The sequence below is a fragment of the Chlorocebus sabaeus genome, chromosome 4, assembly GCF_047675955.1.
Source record: "Chlorocebus sabaeus isolate Y175 chromosome 4, mChlSab1.0.hap1, whole genome shotgun sequence".
Taxonomy (NCBI): domain Eukaryota; kingdom Metazoa; phylum Chordata; class Mammalia; order Primates; family Cercopithecidae; genus Chlorocebus; species Chlorocebus sabaeus.
Window position 1 is genome coordinate 39,998,038 of NC_132907.1, and position 17,283 is coordinate 40,015,320.

The 17,283-nt window shown below is 34.7% G+C and overlaps 1 protein-coding gene across 1 annotated transcript in view; it reads right to left on the minus strand.

Moving 5' to 3' along the window:
* MTREX (Mtr4 exosome RNA helicase) overlaps positions 1-17,283 on the minus strand; it is a 130,759-nt gene that overhangs the window by 78,225 nt on the left and 35,251 nt on the right. Inside the window, exons 6-14 of the mRNA XM_038010397.2 lie at positions 13,403-13,577; positions 11,809-11,899; positions 10,144-10,268; positions 8,979-9,077; positions 8,417-8,519; positions 6,461-6,592; positions 3,933-4,012; positions 2,565-2,675; positions 354-455 (exon numbers count right to left, since the gene is read on the minus strand). Of these exons, the coding sequence (XP_037866325.2) occupies positions 354-455; positions 2,565-2,675; positions 3,933-4,012; positions 6,461-6,592; positions 8,417-8,519; positions 8,979-9,077; positions 10,144-10,268; positions 11,809-11,899; positions 13,403-13,577 (1,018 nt within the window). The remainder of the gene's footprint in view (positions 1-353; positions 456-2,564; positions 2,676-3,932; positions 4,013-6,460; positions 6,593-8,416; positions 8,520-8,978; positions 9,078-10,143; positions 10,269-11,808; positions 11,900-13,402; positions 13,578-17,283) is intronic.

Consider the following 17,283-nt stretch of genomic DNA (forward strand, 5'->3'; position numbering starts at 1 on the left):
CAAGTGATTCTTCCACCTCAGCCTTTCAAGTAGCTGCGACTACAGGTGCACATCACCACTCCCAGATGATTTTTGCATTTTTTGTAGAGATTAGGTCTCGCTATGTTGCCCAGGCGGGTCTCAAACTCCTGGCCTTAAATCATCCTCCCACCTTGGCCTCCCAAAGTGCTGTGATCATAGGCATAAGCCATCACAAATGGCCAAGAGTCAAGGTTTAATCTTGATGAAATTGTATTAGCTCAGATTCAAGTTCTTAAGTAGGTTGGACTTAAAATCTCAAAGACTATGTAAACCAGTTATCTGTAGTACAACAAAGATAAAAATTGTTTTCATGTATGAATTGCTTTACTTACCCACCGGAAATCCTTCCCATCAAATTTGCGGGCATTTGTAAATAAAACAGTTCTAGCTGGCATGTTAATTCCCATAGCAAAAGTCTCCGTGGCAAATAAGGCCTAAGTAAATAAGTAATTCTATAATTAAACATGTATTTTAAGCTGAAAACCTAGTTTTATAATTTTTAAGTGTTAAATAAATGTATTAATTTTTAAAATTAGTTAATGAGACCCTATAAAAATAAAAAACAATATGCTATTCTCAAACCTATTTCGTATTTTGTATATAAAATTATTAATTAACATTTAATGTCTCTCATAGCCCAGAAATTTGGTAATTCAGAGAAAACAGACTTTCTTAAATTCTAACAATGCCAACTAGAGAGAATGCACACTGGTCTTACGAACAAAGCTTTAGGTCATAGAATAGTTTTCTAAACACGAACACATTTCCTGGCCTTTGCAACTGATGACGCAGTGATTTTGAGGACCACTTCAGTATTAGAAGATCTCTCAAGGAAGACTAGAATCAGTGACTCTGTAATACACTTCTAAGACCAACAAAAATAGTGGTTTAGGTACAAAAAGATATACATATAAGTAAAGTCGTTGAAGTACTATATTCTCCAGGAAAGAAGTAAAACAATTTTAGTTCATCATCTCAATAGCATATTATTCATTCATTAAAAAGAAAAAGAAGAATCTGACATATGATGAAATTATATAACAAGGGCAGTATAATGACTTTTTTTGTCGTTTACAAAATGACTAATTCATTACCTGTATGTATACTAGTAGGTATTTCTGGTAAGTGATGGGATGATCTTTCATTTTTTTACTTTACATACAACTGCTCTATTTGAATTTTACAACCAGCAAGTACTGCTTGTTTATGTTTTAAAAGATCCTTTAAAAGTGGGGTTCAGCAAAATATATAATCTAGAAGGGATATACCAGGATCTAGGTATAAATATTGGCCAATTCTTGATCTAAATGACTTCAAATATTTTCTTCAAGATAAGTAAATTTATCTTAAATATTCTACTTAGTGCTGAGGTTCTCACAAGAAATCTCACATATGATTTTTTAAATGCTAACAATTTTTAAACATAAAATAATGTATGAGGCTGGGCATAGTAGCCTATAATCCCAGCACTTTGGGAGGCTGGGTGGGAGGATCACTTAAGGTCAGGAGTTCAAGACCACCCTGGCCAACATGGTGAAACCCCGTCTCTACAGAAAAAAAAAAAAAAAAAAAAAAAAAAAAAATTAGGTTGGGCGTGGTGGTATGCTACTGTAGGCCCAGCTACTTGGGAGGCTAAGGCAGAAGGATCACTTGAACCCAGAAGGCAAAGGTGCCACTGCACTCCAACCTGGGTGACAGACCAAGATTCTGCTTCAAAATTAAAAAAAAAAAAAAAAAGTATGACTCATATATAGACTTATGATTACATTATGATGTTGTTTCCCATTTTTAATATCCCATTTCTCGGAATAAATATCAGTATCATTAAAAAAAATGAAATCAGATGCTCTCTGGTTTAAATTAGAATATTCAAAAAACTCTCTTTCCTAAGTCTAACCAGCAATTTCCTTGTCTTCTCTAAACTAATCCTGTTATTCTGTATATAGAAAGAAGTTTACAGCCGCAGGTTTAGTAATTAAATACACCTTCTGCAACATTCTGCGGTATCCAATAGTGTTACCACTACATTCTTTGTTTTTGAGACAGTTTTGCTCTTGCTGTCCAGGCTGGTGTACAATGGTGTGTCTCCACTCACTGCAACCTCCACCTCCCGGGTTCAAATGATTCTCCTGCCTCAGCTTCCCTAGTAGCTGGGACTACAGGTGCCCACCACCATGCCTGGCTAATTTTGTATTTTTAGCAGAGACGGGGTTTCTCCACGTTGTCAGGCTGGTCTCAAACTCTCGACCTCAGGTAATCCGCCCACCTTGGCCTCCCAAAGTGCTGGGATTACAGGCGTGAGCCACTATACCCGGCCACCACTACATTCTTTAAGAAAGGAAACAAATGGGTTTTTTTAACCTACACTCCAAGATTTATTTAAGTATAACAGCATATATAAACATCAAGTTCATTATTTAAGTCATTTCATTAAGCCTTGTGAAACACACACGCACAAAACTGCCTATAAACAATGTTCTCTAATTTTCAGACTCTTCATACAACACAATATGGGGGCATAAAAAATAAAAATAAAACCATACCTTTATCAATCCTTCAGAAAAGAGAATTTCTATAGTTTCTTTCAAAATAGGAAGTAAACCACCATGGTGAATACCAATTCCCCTCTTCAAAAGAGGAAGTACATGTTCTACCTGTGATTTTGGAATAACACTGATTTTACATGTGAGAAAATGGTTTTTAAAATGTTAAACTAACTCAATTAAGAAAAATGAGTAAATAATGCTTTCTCTTTAAAGAAACTTAGTAAAATCTTTCCAGAATAAAAGCAAAACACAAATCTATATTCTCACAGATTATTAAATTCAATATAATTCTGGCCTAGCTCATATGAAAGGCATATAGTAAATATACTTTACAAATGCTTTGCTGACTTAAACCTTCCAGCATCACTTCATCTCCTCAAAAAACATTACACGCTATGGGGGCAGTTTTTGCCTATAGAAAATAAACTTAAAAGATACTGGCAACTCAAACCCCCCAAAAATAAATCACTATAACACATATTTAACATGAATATGTACTTAATCTAAAAATAAATCAATTATTGAAGAATGATTTTAACAATCTATCAAATGCCATTAAATACTTAATACTAGAAGTGCGCAATAACAAAGATGTATAAAAACATGGTTCAGCCCTCAGATACTACTAATTCAGCCAAGAAGAAAAGCTACAAAAAAGTTTATACATTAAATACCCTTTTCAAACAGCAAGAGACATGTTACCACAGTCTTATGAAAAATCCCTTACAAATCAAGGCATTCATCTGTAAAGGAAAGTATGATGACCTCCCAATGTTTCTTTTCACCCAACAGAACTTTCATACCAGTCTAACGCACTATTTCTCAGCTCTGGATGCATAGTACAATCACCAGGGGAACCTTTAAAAGATTCTGATGTCCAGGTTGCACATCAGATCAATTAAATCAGAATCTCTGGAAGTGGCACAAAAGCATCAGCATATTTTGGAATTCCCAGGCAATTTCAACAGTCGAAGCAAAAATACACTGGATAAGGCAAAGTAGGTGTGTTAAATTCCTCATTTAAACACACGATTTTCAGTAAGGGCTCTCTCTTATTTTATGTGGTAGCCTTATGGATTAAAAAAGTTAATGACTTAAAACTAGCATTAAAAATTCTGTAATACTGAGAACACTACTAATTTTCACACCATGCTAGCTCTCAAAGTTCCTTCAGGCAGCAAATCTTTCTTCCTATTGACTTTTTGAAGTTTAAAGTAAAAGTCAAAGTATCATTTAAGTGCATATCACAACATATATGCTGCAGTGTGTGAAAAGTGTAATAGAGTAATAAAACCAAGCAACATAAAGTGAATATAAGAAATCTATTAATATCTACACTTTTATCTACTGATACTGAAAACTCACCTGAGGGAGTTTTTTATCTTCATCGGATAAGCAATCAATTGCATTACTGAATACTTCTTCAACCATCTTCTTTTCTTCATCTAGGAGAAAATTCAAGGGTACAGAAAATTCAAGGGTATAGAAATATCAAAATGAGTCAGTGATACCACACTTCACACATAACAAAGAATAAGGATCTAAAGGCCAGGCGTGGTGTCTCAAGCTTGTAATCCCAGCACTTAGGGAGGCTGAGGCAGACGGCTGGCTTGAGGCCAGGAGTTCGAGAACAGCCTGGGCAACATGGCAAAGCCCTGTCTCTGCAAAAAACACAAAAAAATTAGCCAGGCATTGTGGCATGCACCTGTAGTCCCAGCTACTTGGGAGGCTGAGGCAGGAGGACCACCTGAGCCCAGGAGGCTGAGGCTTCAGTGAGCCATGATCACACCACTACACTCCAGTCCCGGCAACAGAATGAGACCCTGTCTCAGGGGAAAAAAAAAAAAAGAGTATTTAAAGAGCAAAAGTAAAGAGGTGGCATTTAAAATGGTTAAGGATAAAGTAGATAAAAATTATCACATAATCAATATAATTCTCTGCCTTTCAAAACATATCTAGTAGACTTAATTCATGAAAAAAAGCACTCTTACAAAAATAATAACAATAACCGCATCTAGTGCTTTATATATAACATGTAAGTCTAACAATTACAAGACACAGGAACTATTATTATCTACATTTTACTACTATGTAAAGTGAAGCTTACTTTTTAATAATTAGCACTACTATTAAATGTGAGAAAAACAATTCCAAAGCCCATGCTCTTTCTTAACCGTTGCACTGCCTTCTTGTGCAGAGTCTACCAAACAATATGTACTGAATAAATATTTGTTAAACCAAATAAATATTTGTTAAATTAATTAGCATGCAACACTGCCAACTTTAAGTTTATTTGGCACTTGTAGGTAAAACATTTACAGGCAGAACAATTCAGTCTTTAAAAAAACACAAACTATTATTGGCTTTAGGAGGCTATGATGGCTATCTGTCATTTGTTACTTTTACTCATGGAAAAGTAGGAATTAGCTTTAAAATCCACAGATTAAAAAAACCTGTCTTGATAAAGAAAACAATACAACTGAAATTAAAATTTGGACGCCTTAAGATATTATTTACTTTTCATTGTACTGGATTACATGTGTAAAAGGCAGAGTTGAAAGATAATCAGGTTGGTATTCAGTACACTGCAATTCTTGGCCAGTGGTATGGTTTGAATGTGTCCCCCTAAAGTTAATGTGCTGACCCCTTAATCCACAATACAACAGTGTTGAGAGGTAGGGCCTTTAAGAGACAGGGCCCTCATGAATGGATTAATGCCTTTATCAGAGGAGTGGGTTAGTTATCACTGGTATGGGTTCCTGATAAAAAGATGAGTTCAGCCCTCTTCTCCCACCTTTTGCTCTCTCTTGCATGCTCTCCTGCCCTACTGTCTTCAGCCATGGGATTCCACAACAAAAAAGGCCCTCACTAGATGTGCTGGGTCCCTCAAATTGGATTTCCAGCCTCTTGAACTATAAGAAATAAATTTCTGCCTTTCATAAATTACCTAGTGATATGGTTTGGCTCTGTGTCCCCGCCCAAAACTCATCTTGTAGTTCCCATGGTTCCCATGTGTTGTGGGAGGGACCCAGTAGGAGATGACTGAATCATGGGGGTGTGTCTTTCCTATGCTGTTCTCATGACAGTGACTAAGTCTCATGAGATCTGATGGTTTTAAAAAATGGGAGTTTTCCTGTACAAGCTCCCTCACTTTGCCTGCTGCCACCCACGTAAGATGACTTGCTCCTCCTTGCCTTCCACCATGATTGTGAGGCATCCCCAGCCACGTGGAACTGTGAGTCCATTAAACCTATTTTCTTTGAAAATTGCCCAGTCTCGAGTACATCTTTATCAGCAGCGTAAAAACGGACTAGTCTCAGTTATTCTGTCACAGCAACACAAAATGGACTAAGATAGCCAGCTTGTGCTACCATCTTAACTGTGTGACTTTAAGTGAATTACTTTTGCAATTAATGTATAGAAACAATTTGCTGATTTGCTAAAAGTTATATCACTTTGATTGAGAATTACAAAATAGTTAAACAAACGGCTGGTCTTACTGGTTTACACTTCAGTGAGAATGAAGCATAGTATTTTCTATATAGCAGGTGGTCTAACCAAGCTACAAGACCTACCCTTAAGTGGTCAAATAAAGAACCATAATAACTGAGGAGTTTATGATAACAAAGTGTAAGAAGGCATGATTCTAATATTTTTTATAGGGTTCTCCGAATTTTAAATAGAACAATGTACACGTATCTTTCAATAAAAGAAGAAAGGAAAGAAAGTATAAGTCAAGGCTCTTTAAAGCTTTTACAAATGTGCTGAGTACTGCTGTAAGTGTAAGGTGAATGGCATATCCTAGTAATACATAATAGATAAAAATATTACTAGAAATATATTTTACACTCGTTTTCACACAACATTAAAATGATACTGAAACGATGTAGTACCTGTGTTGAAATCTAATTTGGTCATTTGAAGTGCATAGGCTTCACAATCTTTCTTACTAAAACTGAAAATAATCACAGGTTGGAAATTTCTTTCCATAATCATCTTCACAATTTTGAAAACATTTGATGGTCCTGCAAAAAGAGGAAATAATACACTAAAATTAACTCAAAATAGATCACAGATCTAAATTTAAAAGCTAAAACTATAAAACTTTTAAAAGAAAACATAGTAATAAATCTTCCTGATCTTGGGTTAGACAAAGCATTCTTAGATATGACAACAAAAGTATACACAACGTAAGAAAAAAAATGCATGAACTGGACTTCATCAAAGTGAAAAACTTCTGTGATTTCATGGACACCATCAATAAAATAAAAAGACAACCTCAAACAGAATGGGGGGAAATATTTGCAAATTGTCTATCTGATAAGGTTCTAGTATCCAGAATATGTAAAGAACTATCATAATTCAACAACAACAACAACAATGTTCAACATCATTAGCCACCAGGGAAATGTAAACTGAAACTACATTAAGATACCACTTCACATCTAATAGGATGACTATAATCAGACATACAATACTAAGTATCGTGGAAAAATTATATGTGAAAAAATTAGGTACATCAGATTATACTACTATCTTCCCAAATGGGAAATCAGGGCAAAACACATAATCTGAGTTTCAATTACCCATTACCTAGCCCAGGGATGCTGTAATTACAGAAAGATGCCTTTGTTTCTATGGAGGAGGCGTACGGTGATACAAAGGATATAGAGAAAACGGAACCCTCATACATTCCTGATGAAAATGTAAAATGGTATAGCCACTTTGGAAAATACTTTGGCAGTTTCTCAAAAGGTTAAATATAGACTTTCCATATGGCGCAACAATTCCACTCCTAGGCATATATCCGGAAGAAAACACCTAGTCACACAAAACTTGTATTAAATAGTACATTGCATCAATGTTAGCAGCATTCCTAACAGTCAAAAACTAGAAACAACCCAAAAGTCCATCCAATGATGAATGGAGAAACAAAATGTGGTATATTCATACAATGGAATGTTATTTAACCATGAAAAGGAATGAGTACATATAGCATAAAATGAACAAACCAGCTGGGCACAGTGGCTCACACCTGTAATCCCATCACTTGGGAGGCCAACGTGGGCAAATCGCTTCAGGTCAGGAGTTCAAGACCTGCTTAGCCAACACGGTGAAACCCCCGTCTCTACTAAAAATACAAAAATTATCCGGGCATGGTGGCAGGTGCCTATAATCCCCAGCTACTTGGCAGGCTGAGGAACCCAGGAGGCAGAGGTTGCAATGAGCCAAGATAGCACCAGTGTACTCCAGCCTGGGTGATAGAGCGAGACTCTGTCTCAAAAAAATAAATAAAATAAAAAAATAAAATAAAATAAAATAAAAATAACATAACATAACATAAAATAAAATATAATATAATAAAATAAATAAAATAAAATAAAATAAATGAACTTTGAAAACATTATGTTAAGAGAAAGAAGCCAGTTGCTCCAAACATATGAAATGTACAGACAAGGGAAAGCCACAGAGATCAAAAACAGGCTAATGATTAGCTAAGTCTGGGGGATGAGAAGGGAAAGGCTGGGGGAAAAGGGAGAATAACTGTTAATGTGTACTGGGTTTCTTTTTGGTATCATGAAAATATTTTGGAACTAGACAGTGGTGATGGCTGTACAACTCTGTAAATATACTAAAGACTACTGAATTGTACACTTTAGATGAGTGGACTCTATAACATGTAAATTATACTTAATGTCATACAGAAAAGATAAATATTTATTCAATTTTATCATATCTCATCTAGATCTTTACATAGCTTCAGAAAAAAAACTACGACAAAAAATGTCAGAGTAATTTGAATACACAATTTACATGTAAAATTCTCTCAAAGCAAAGTTCCAAATTACCTTTTGTTCCTCCTTTCCGCCCTTTCTGGTCTCCTTTGGCCAAATCACCTGCATCTCGAAGCACTTGCATTGCAGTATTAAAATTATCTTCTCTGAAGTCACCCTGGCATCACAAATTTTTTCTGTGTAACTTCACTAATATTTAATCATAATTCAAACATTTTTCATACATAAGGCTTCCTCAAGTAAAATAATTTAGTATAATAATGAAAGCCACTAAAATAGTCCAAACATGATCTGTGGTAAGAGGTATTAAAAGGTGAAAAAGAAGTAATAAAAAAATGTAGAAAAGTAAAACATAAGATATCTGAAACATGTCCAGAACTCCTATTCTCTAGGCATTTTTAAATACTGGGAAGGAGGGAAATCTGATTCAAGCATAAGAAAAATAAGTCTCAAATAAAATGTTTGAAATAAAAACACAAAAAAATCAAGATTGATTAAAACTAAGACACACAAATGTATCTCTGCCATTCTTCTCTAATTCCAAATTAAAAAAAAAAAACAAGATATTAACAATAAAGCATGACATTACAGATTTAAAAAGCACAATTACTCTTACATTTTCATCAACCACAAGATGCAAGCCATCTCCCCCTGCTGGAAAAATGTAGTGTTGCAATGGAGTGGGTCGATAATCTGTGTAAATTACATGACAAGGCTGTAAAAAGAAAGAAATAATTAAACATACAGAATTTTATTTCTTCAAAATAAAACCATACCTTAGTCCAATCTAAAAGCTCTTAAGAAAATCAAGTAATGAATTCAACATTTCAAAGAGAAAATACGTCAAAACACTCACTAAAACCCAGGCAAGAGAAAAATGTAGAAAAATTAGGTCTATGAAATTATACTACCATCTTCCCAACTTACCAATTCCCTAACCAGGGCTAAATACATGACCTGAGCATCAATTACCCATTACCTAGCCCTGGGATGCTGTAATTATGGAAAGATGCTTATTTTTCTACAGAGGAGGAGTACGGTGATACAAAGGATCCGTGAGCTAAAACGGAACTTTTCTGCCCCACCCAGGCTTTTCAAAACCTTAGTATAAAGCAGCAGGTTGATCTAGCTTCTCCCCAAGATCCACTGGGTTTTTCTACCCTACAGAAGCAATATGGGAGAATGTCATAAAAACATGATCAGGGAGCTTATAAACAGGTAAGTTCATGAGAGTATCAGTATAAAGGAAAATTAAGGGCAGAAAAATAAAAGCAAGAATAAATTCAGTATACGTAAACAAATGCCTGTTACAAGCCTATACAGATGCTAAAGTCAGACTAGAAAGGCAAAACAGAAACAGTCAGTAAAAAGTCTGTGTTTACAGGACAAAAATCAAATCAAATGCTCAAGAGATGCCCAGTTTTTCCTGGCACCAAAGCATTAGGGGAAATTCTGTGTACTCATGGATACCTATCTAAGTAAATGAAGTAGTTTCTAAACCTGGCAGATCATCAGATCAACTTGGGAAATTTTGAAAATCGGAGCTCCCAAGGCACTATTCCCTGAGATTTAGATATAGTGGGTTTGCGATAGGGCTCAGAAGTCAACATTTCTAAAAAGCTAGTCAGTTGATTTTGATAAGCTGCTTGATTTGAGAAGTAGTTTACCATTAAAATTTTATTATTCTGGACAACATCAGGAAAAAAGCATAGGGAGAGTAGAGCAAGGCTAATCTGTAATATTTTGAAAATTGAAGACATCAAAAAAGGAAGGAAAAATACCTGTTTATGTAAATGGCAAATCCATTCAGCAAACTGTCGGGCATTTGGAATAGTAGCCGAAAGAAAGACATAGTGGACGTTATCAGGAAGCAAAATAATAGTTTCTTCCCATACTACACCACGTTCTGAAAAAAATAAATATAAACTATGGACTATAGTTGGACTACAGTGTCACTCTGTGATAGCATCTAAAATTACATTCTCTGAAGTTTTATAGTTAGAAATGCAGACTTTACCCAAGAATATTTTAAGCCATAGAACCTTACTGAAAACAATTTCTCACCATTAATCTATCCAGTAGAAAATCAGTAGACTAAACCACTATAAATACAATGTACTCTGAAATAGCTTATAAAGAGCAATTCCAGGGTTAATCTTTCCAAACAACCTAACAAGAGCCTCAATGACAAGGCAGCGGAACAGTATTTCTATTGCACAGCATTGAAAAGTAATGGTTACTGACTTGTAGAAAGTTGTAGCAACAAATTTAGAAGATATTATTACTATTCCAGATGGCATCGTTCACCCAAATTATCCTTGTGATCATCTGGAGATGAAAGAAAGACTTGATGAACGATAAAACTGTAAGTCATTTTTATTAAAATGGAAAAGGTTTGACAGCTTCCCTCCTAAAATAAACAAATCAACAAAGGATTTCTGATTCTAAAACCAAAACAACTCATGTTAAGAGCTTAATTTTATAAATTTGGAAAGGGTGAAATATTCAAAGGGTAAATGATTTCTTAAATTCTATTACTTTCTCCATAAATACAGGTTGATTTAGTGAGCTAGTTTAAATAAAAACCAAATCTTAAGTGTGTACATATTAAATATTTAACTTTTCAATGTGTTTGTTAATGTCAACCCTGCCAGCACCCTAAAAATTCCAACCATACTTACTTTTTCATTACGAGAGTGTAACAGCCTAAGTAAGGGGCATTTGTAAGTTTTTATTTTTGTTCATTTTTATTTCATAATCCTCACTTTTTTTAAACCATAAACATGTATTTTATAGTTACTGAACTAAATAAAAATCAGGAAAGTTAACTTTGCAAGCTAAAAGTTTTAGAAATTCTACAACATTAGTTCTATTGGTGAGCTCTCTATTAGAAGCATGCCAGCTTTTAATTTATTTTGCTTTATTTGAATTTGCATTCCTCACCCAGCAAAAGTTACTATTAAAAAGCTGTACTTGAATGAAATCTTAATGGAAAAATAATATCATGTTGTCCACAATTTAAAGAAGCAAGGCCAGGTGTGGTTCATGCCTGTAATCCCAGCACTTTGGGAGGCCAAGGTGGGAGGATCACTTGAGTCCAGGAGTTCAAGACGTGCCTGCTCAACATTGTGAGACACCATCTCTACTAATAAAATAAATAAAAATTAGCCAGGCATGGTGGTACACGCCTGTCGTTTCAGCTACTTGGGGAACTGAGATGGGAGATCAAGTCTGCAGTGAACCATGATGCTAATACTGCACTTCAACCAGGGCAACATAGTGAAACTCTGTTTCAAAAATAAATACGTAAATAAATATAAAGAAGCAACAGTTTATTGAACCCGAGTCACACAAAAACTAGAAGCAAAATTTAACAATAACTTGCTCAAAATTCCTAATGTCATCTAAAGGGAAACACATGACATATATTTAAACACTGAATATACCTGAATCTCTCATATAATGAATTTCATCAAATATAACCCAAGCAACTTCTCGCATAACTTCAGAACCTCTGTAAAGCATACTTCTCAAAATCTAAAGAAAAAAGTGAAAAATTTATTTAGCTGGATTCTGACATAACAGCTAATAGTTAGACAAAAGTTGTTTTTTCCAAGGAGGAATTGTGGACCTTTTTTATTAAATGGAAATATTAAAATAATTTTAAAGGGTTACAGAACTTACTATTTAACAAATATTAACAAAAGTAATATTATATTGTTGTATATTTATATATTATATATTCCTTTTCTCATAAAAAACAAAGTAAATGGCTTCTAAACAGTTACTAATCAGATACAATCCACAGAGAGAATGATCACCCCTACTCTCCATATGTCTAGAATATGACACAACCTCCTTCTATATATAGCACCATCCCAATATTCACACTTTCTAAAATGTAAGTACAACTTAAATTATCTTCTATTCAAAACACTGGATCATCCCTGAGTGTTTGCCCATTTTTTTCTGCCTCATTTTCTTGCAACATGGATACTTCCTGGCAACTGTTATCCTAATTTTTGGAGTTAATGAAAACCTTCCACAGATGAAAGCAAGTTCTGAAAATGAAAAACAAACTTCCATGAGGCGACAAAATGAAAAGTGAGCAATGCTTTTGGCTGGTTCTCCAAACCCGAAGCTAATTTATGCTCACCGTTATACCATGTCCTTGGAAAATGCAAAGATTAATAATTAAAGTATGTACAAAAATACTTAGTAAAGATAGCTAATCATGTCCAAAACTTAAGATATTATAAGTATATGCAAAACTTAACTGCAATTATGGGAAGAAGGTAAACATAATACTGCACTCTTTAGAAAATCAGTTACTCGGCCAGGTGCAGTGGCTCACACCTGCAATCCCAGCACTTTGGGAGGCCGAGGCGGGTGGATCCTGAGGTCAGGAGATTGAGACCATCCTGGCTAACACGGTGAAATCCCGTCTCTACTAAAAATACAAAAAATTAGCTGGGCGTGGTGGTGAGGGCCTGTAGTCCCAGCTACTCGGGAGGCTGAGGCAGGAGAATGGTGAGAACCCAGGAGGCGGAGCTTGCAGTGAGCCAAGATCATGCTACTGCACTCCAGCCTGGATGACAGAGCAAGACTCCATCTCAAAAATAAACAAACAAACAAATAAATAAATAAATATCAGTGACTCGTCTACTTGTATCAACACTCAGATATAGAAGGCAAAGTCACATGAAGAGTCACTATTTACATAAAACTACAAATTCAAATCCTTAAAACTATGTATATAAAACCAATAAAATATTTTCATGTCACCGACAGTAATAAACTTTAAAAATACTTGAAGAAAAAATGTATCTATGAGACAAGTAACAAAGTATGGTAATGTAGAAATTTAATATTATCAGAACATTTTAAGATAAATTTTATCCATTTTGGCTAAGTCTAATCAGAAAATAAAGTATTATACTTTACTTAAGTAGAGCAACCAATAAAACATCACATGTTCTAACTGAATAGTCACATTAATTTAATTAAAAACGAAGTCAGATGAGGCACTATATGAATTACCTCTGTGGTCATAACAAGACAAGATGCCGTAGGATTAATAGTAACATCACCAGTCATCAAACCAACGTCTTGAAATTCTTCATACATTTCACGGTATTTTTGGTTACTCAGAGCCTTAATTGGGCTGGTAAATATTACACGCTGCTTTTCCCTTAAGGCCAATGCGATGGCATACCTACAAATGTGAAAACAAATAATCATAAAACTTTTCCTTTCAATTATGACTTTAAAAATTCTGTTAATATTTAAATTGTGTCCAAATTTTCCCTAATTACTTATCTTGAATGGACTTTGAAGAACAGTAACACCATATCTATTACACTAATAATTATAATAAATATGACATAGAGTGATCTAAAACCATTTTAACTCTGGTCACTTAATCACTAATACTAATAGATCACTAACATTTACCCTATTTCTTGCAAGGAAAACACCTATGGTTCTAAGATGGGTCTACAAAAGTTCAGAGCCTCTGTTCATACATACACAGATGATAAAGTGCTTATAGCCCCTGGAGAATGAAGTGTTTCCTCAAGTTTCACAAATAAGTTAATCTATATGTATTCTTTGCCCACACATAACAGTTAACAAGTCAGTCCTCTGAAAATTATGGTAAGTTCTGATTATGGAAAATTTTTTCCATAGCTATTAACAGAACACAATAGAGCAGTTTTGTTGTTCTTTAAATATAGACAATGACATCATCATTAAATTTAACATTATAGTAGATCCTCCTTATTATTCAGTTCCTGCCCAGAATAGGCTTATTATAATGTATTTGGGGAAATAAAAATAACATTCATCCCAGTCATCCCCCAAAATAGTGAAATAAGCATTTTTTTAAAAATCGGGAAGTTGTCTAAACATCAAATATGAATTTTAAGAAATATACATGAAACAGAAACGCTACATACATTATCTAAACTTTTCAAGAAAAAAATTGCAAGGTATAAAAAGAAACAGGAAAGTATGATCCGCACGTAGGAAAAAAGAAGCAGTCACAAGAAACTGTCTCAAAAAGGAACCAAAACTATTAACAACATAATCAAATGGAAAGTCTATAGATTAGGCCGGGCGCAGTGGCTCGCACCTATAATCTTAGCATTTAGGGAGGCTGAGGTGGGTGGATCACATGAGGCCAGGAGTTCGAGACCAGACTGGCCAACATGGGGAAATGCTGTCTCTACTAAAAATACAAAAATTAGTCAGGTGTGGTAGGGTACATTTGTAATCTCAGCTACTTGGCAGGCTGAAGAAGGAGAACTGCTTGAATCCAGGAGGTGGAGGTTGCAGTGAGCCAACATCATGTCATTGTACTCCAGCCTGGGAAAAATTCACTAGATGGGCCCATAAGCAGATCTGTGATGACTGTTATCAATGAACATGAAGATAAATTGAGATAAATTATCAAATCTGAAGAGAAAAAGAAATAGAAGAAAAAGAGACACTTAGAGATCTGCAAGACATCCTCAAGTATCCCAAAGGAAATTCCAAAATGAGACAGAGGTAGGAAAAAAAAGTAACAATAAAAAATTTCATTTGTTTAAAAGACATTACTCTAGAGATCCAAGAAGCTCAATTAACACAGGAGGAAAAAGCAAAAAAGAACCATACCTAGAAACATCATAAACTGCTAAATGACAAAGCCAAAGACAGTCTTTGAAAAACTGCAACAGAAAAACTCAACACATAGTAGAGAACAACATAATTAAGGCTGACTTCTCATCAGAAACAATAGAGTAGAATGAAACAGTATCAGTAGAATAATGTATCTGGAGTTGAAAGGAAAAAAAAATCTGTCAACCAGGAACTCTATATCCAGTGACACTGTCCTTCAAAAATGAAAGCAAAATAAAACTACTCTGTAGGACATATTTGTTAAAAACCCTTCAAACTGAAAAGAAACAAAACCATAAAACAGAACAATTAAGACTATTTATGTATATAAAAGCATATATAAAACTTTCATCATTTAATATTTTTAGAAAACACAATTTAAAGCAATGATTATATTGTATTAAAGATACTGTATTACTAGATTTACAGCATATGTAGTTGAAATATGTAAGAGAGTATTAAATAGTACAAAAATGAGAAGAAAATATTAGGGCAAGTTTTCAGTATTTTCCATAAATTGTGATCGTGATTTAGTTAAACCTGAACACTGTAAGCCCCAAAATAACCACTAAAAACATAACTCAAAGAAAGCTAAAAAGTCAAAAGAGAAATTAAAATGGTACACTAAAAGATATTTGTTAAACGAAATAGAAGTAAAGGAGGAAAAATAAGGATTTAAAAAAACATGAGAAATATACCAAAAGACTCCCAAAACCAACAACAAAAGGCAAATATAAATCCAACCAAATCAATCATTAAATTAAATTACTGAACTTTCATGAAGTATTTTCTCTAAGCACAAATTAAATTAGAAATAACAAACGGCTAAGTATATGGAAAATCATGTTTGAAAAGTAAACAACATATGAGGGAACCAAGATAAATGAAAAAATGGAATGAAAATGAAACACAGTATCATCAGTTTACAGGATGCATTTTAAGCAGTACTAAGAGGGAAATTTTATAATTTTATAGAAAAACTTACATTAAACATAAAGAATTATCTAAAACTTCAAGAAATTTCTACACCAGGCACAGTGGCTCACAGCTGTAATCCCAGCACTTTGGGAGGCAGAGACGGGGGAATTGCTGAGCCTAGGTGTTCAAGAGCAGCCTGGGCATCATGGCGAAATCCCATCTCTTAAAAAAAAAGTATATACTTGGCCAGGTGTGGTGGCTCGCACCTGTAATCCTAGCACTTTGGGAGGCTGAGGCAGGAGGACTGCTTGAGCCCAGAAGTTCAAGACCAGTCTGGCCAACATAGACCCTGTCTCTACAAAAAAAAAAAAAAAAAAAAAAAAAATCAAAATTAAATGAATAAATAAAACTTAAAAATTAGCTGGGTGTGGCAGCACATGTCTGTACTCCCAGCTACTAAGGAGGCTGAGGTGGGAGCATCAGTTGAGCCCGGGAAGTTGAGGCTGTAGTGAGCCATAATCATGCCACTGCATTCCAACCTGGTTGAGACCCTGTCTCATAAAAGAAAAAAAGAAATTTCTGGATAGACATGGTATACCAAAATTGGCTTCAATAAATGGGAAATTAAATTAGGAACTAAAAATTTTCCCACAAAGAAATGCCTAGGCTTAAATGGCTTCACTAGTGAATTCTATCAAACATTTAACAAGTATGCCAAATACACAAAGCCTTACAGAAAACAGACCAGGAGGCAACACTTCCAGCTTCCAGTTTACTTTAAGAGATCAGTAATACTCCGACACCAGTGCTAAAGACTTTATAAGAAAATGACATACCATTAATCCTCATGATGACACAAAAGTCTAGAATAAAACAGAGTCAGCTCCCTACACATGCAGGTTCTGAGGACTGAAAATATACTACTGTATTTGCAAAATGAGGAACCCATGGATACGGAGAGACAACTATTCATATCTGAAGGTTCCACAGGGCCTACTGTAGAAATTTGAGCTTCTGTGGATTCTGCTATATGAGGGGGTCTGGGAACCAATCCTCCTTGGATAATGAGTGACGACCGTACTCGCAAACTGAAATTGGCAACATACACAAACGATCATCTGCCATAAACAACCAGATTTAGTCCAGGAATACAACGTTGGTTTAAAAATCAGAAAATTTAATATAGTACTCTAAGAGAATAAAAAGCTAATACTACATGATTTCCTCAATAGATGGAAAAATTCATTTCACAAAATACAACATATTTTGATAAAAACTCTCAATTTTTTGTTTACTTTCATTTATTCCCTACTAAGACCAGAAAGAAACAACCTCATTCTCAT